This window comes from Orycteropus afer, unplaced genomic scaffold (assembly GCF_000298275.1).
Source record: "Orycteropus afer afer isolate SDZICR_OR568_19922 unplaced genomic scaffold, OryAfe1.0 scaffold00118, whole genome shotgun sequence".
Classification (NCBI taxonomy): Eukaryota; Metazoa; Chordata; class Mammalia; order Tubulidentata; family Orycteropodidae; genus Orycteropus; species Orycteropus afer.
In genome coordinates, this window is record NW_006921705.1 from 8,826,969 (window position 1) to 8,827,972 (window position 1,004).

The 1,004-nt window shown below is 37.7% G+C and overlaps 1 protein-coding gene across 1 annotated transcript in view; it reads right to left on the minus strand.

Annotated features, from left to right (window-relative positions):
* The window catches only part of LIPA (lipase A, lysosomal acid type), a 36,278-nt gene extending 35,537 nt beyond the window's left edge, over window positions 1-741 (minus strand). The window contains exon 1 of the mRNA XM_042781421.1: window positions 631-741. Within this exon, the coding sequence (XP_042637355.1) occupies window positions 631-741 (111 nt within the window). The remainder of the gene's footprint in view (window positions 1-630) is intronic.
* Window positions 742-1,004: the final 263 nt, after the last annotated feature.

Consider the following 1,004-nt stretch of genomic DNA (forward strand, 5'->3'; position numbering starts at 1 on the left):
GATACTATTTTCAAATACTTTGATATTTGTATTGACCTGTGTTCCCTTGACTATCTCAGTCACTATCCTTGTTCAATGTACTCTAAAACCCACACTCAATAGTAACATTCTTACAATATTTTGACACATTTTTATTTAGAAAAAATTCAGTAGGACTTAAAAATGAAATGAATTAATAAAAGTCATCACTTATGTTATTAAGAAGTATACAATGTTAGCAGTGAAATAGGGTTACAATACATATTAAACCAGATGCCATTCAGTCATTTCCAACTCATGGCAACGTCTTGTGTGTCAGAGTAGACCTGTGCTCCACAGGGTTTTCAATGGCTGATTTTCTGCAAGCAGATCACCAGGCTTTTCCTCCTAAGTGCCTCTACGTGGAATCCAATCTCCAACCTTTGTTAGCAGCTGAATGTGTTAACCATTGGGACCAACCAAAGACTCCTGAAATACACACACCTGATAGGAAAAGTCTAGCAAATGGAATCTAAGGTTCAAGGAAAATGTAAAGCATATGGGATAGAAGGACACCAGAGTTTTGACTTATTTTGAGCCATATAACTGGATTTAAGAAAATAATTAACACTGCCACAGGTGCATTTATAAGCAGGTAACTGAGAAACTTACTACGTTCATGTTGGCTTCAGGATCCACAGATGCTCGCTGCTCTCTGGGCCCCTCTGAATGCACAGTCCCAAGGACCAGACAGACCAGCAACCCCAAGAGCCACATTTTCATTCTGTGTAAAATAGTCAGTGTATTGTTATTTGTCTAAATTCGACTACTCAAAAATATATTGGTTGACTAATGCTCCCATAAAAATTTCTGAACCGTATTTAGGGCAATTAAAAGTCAGTATGAAACAAATGACTCAAGCCATATTATATCTAGAAGCAAGAAAATGAGGAATTTTTTTCACTAGGAACTCCCCTCATCCCACACTACACCCTCAGTTAGTATGTGGCATTTGCAACACAGCATATCCACCTACCTCTCACTAT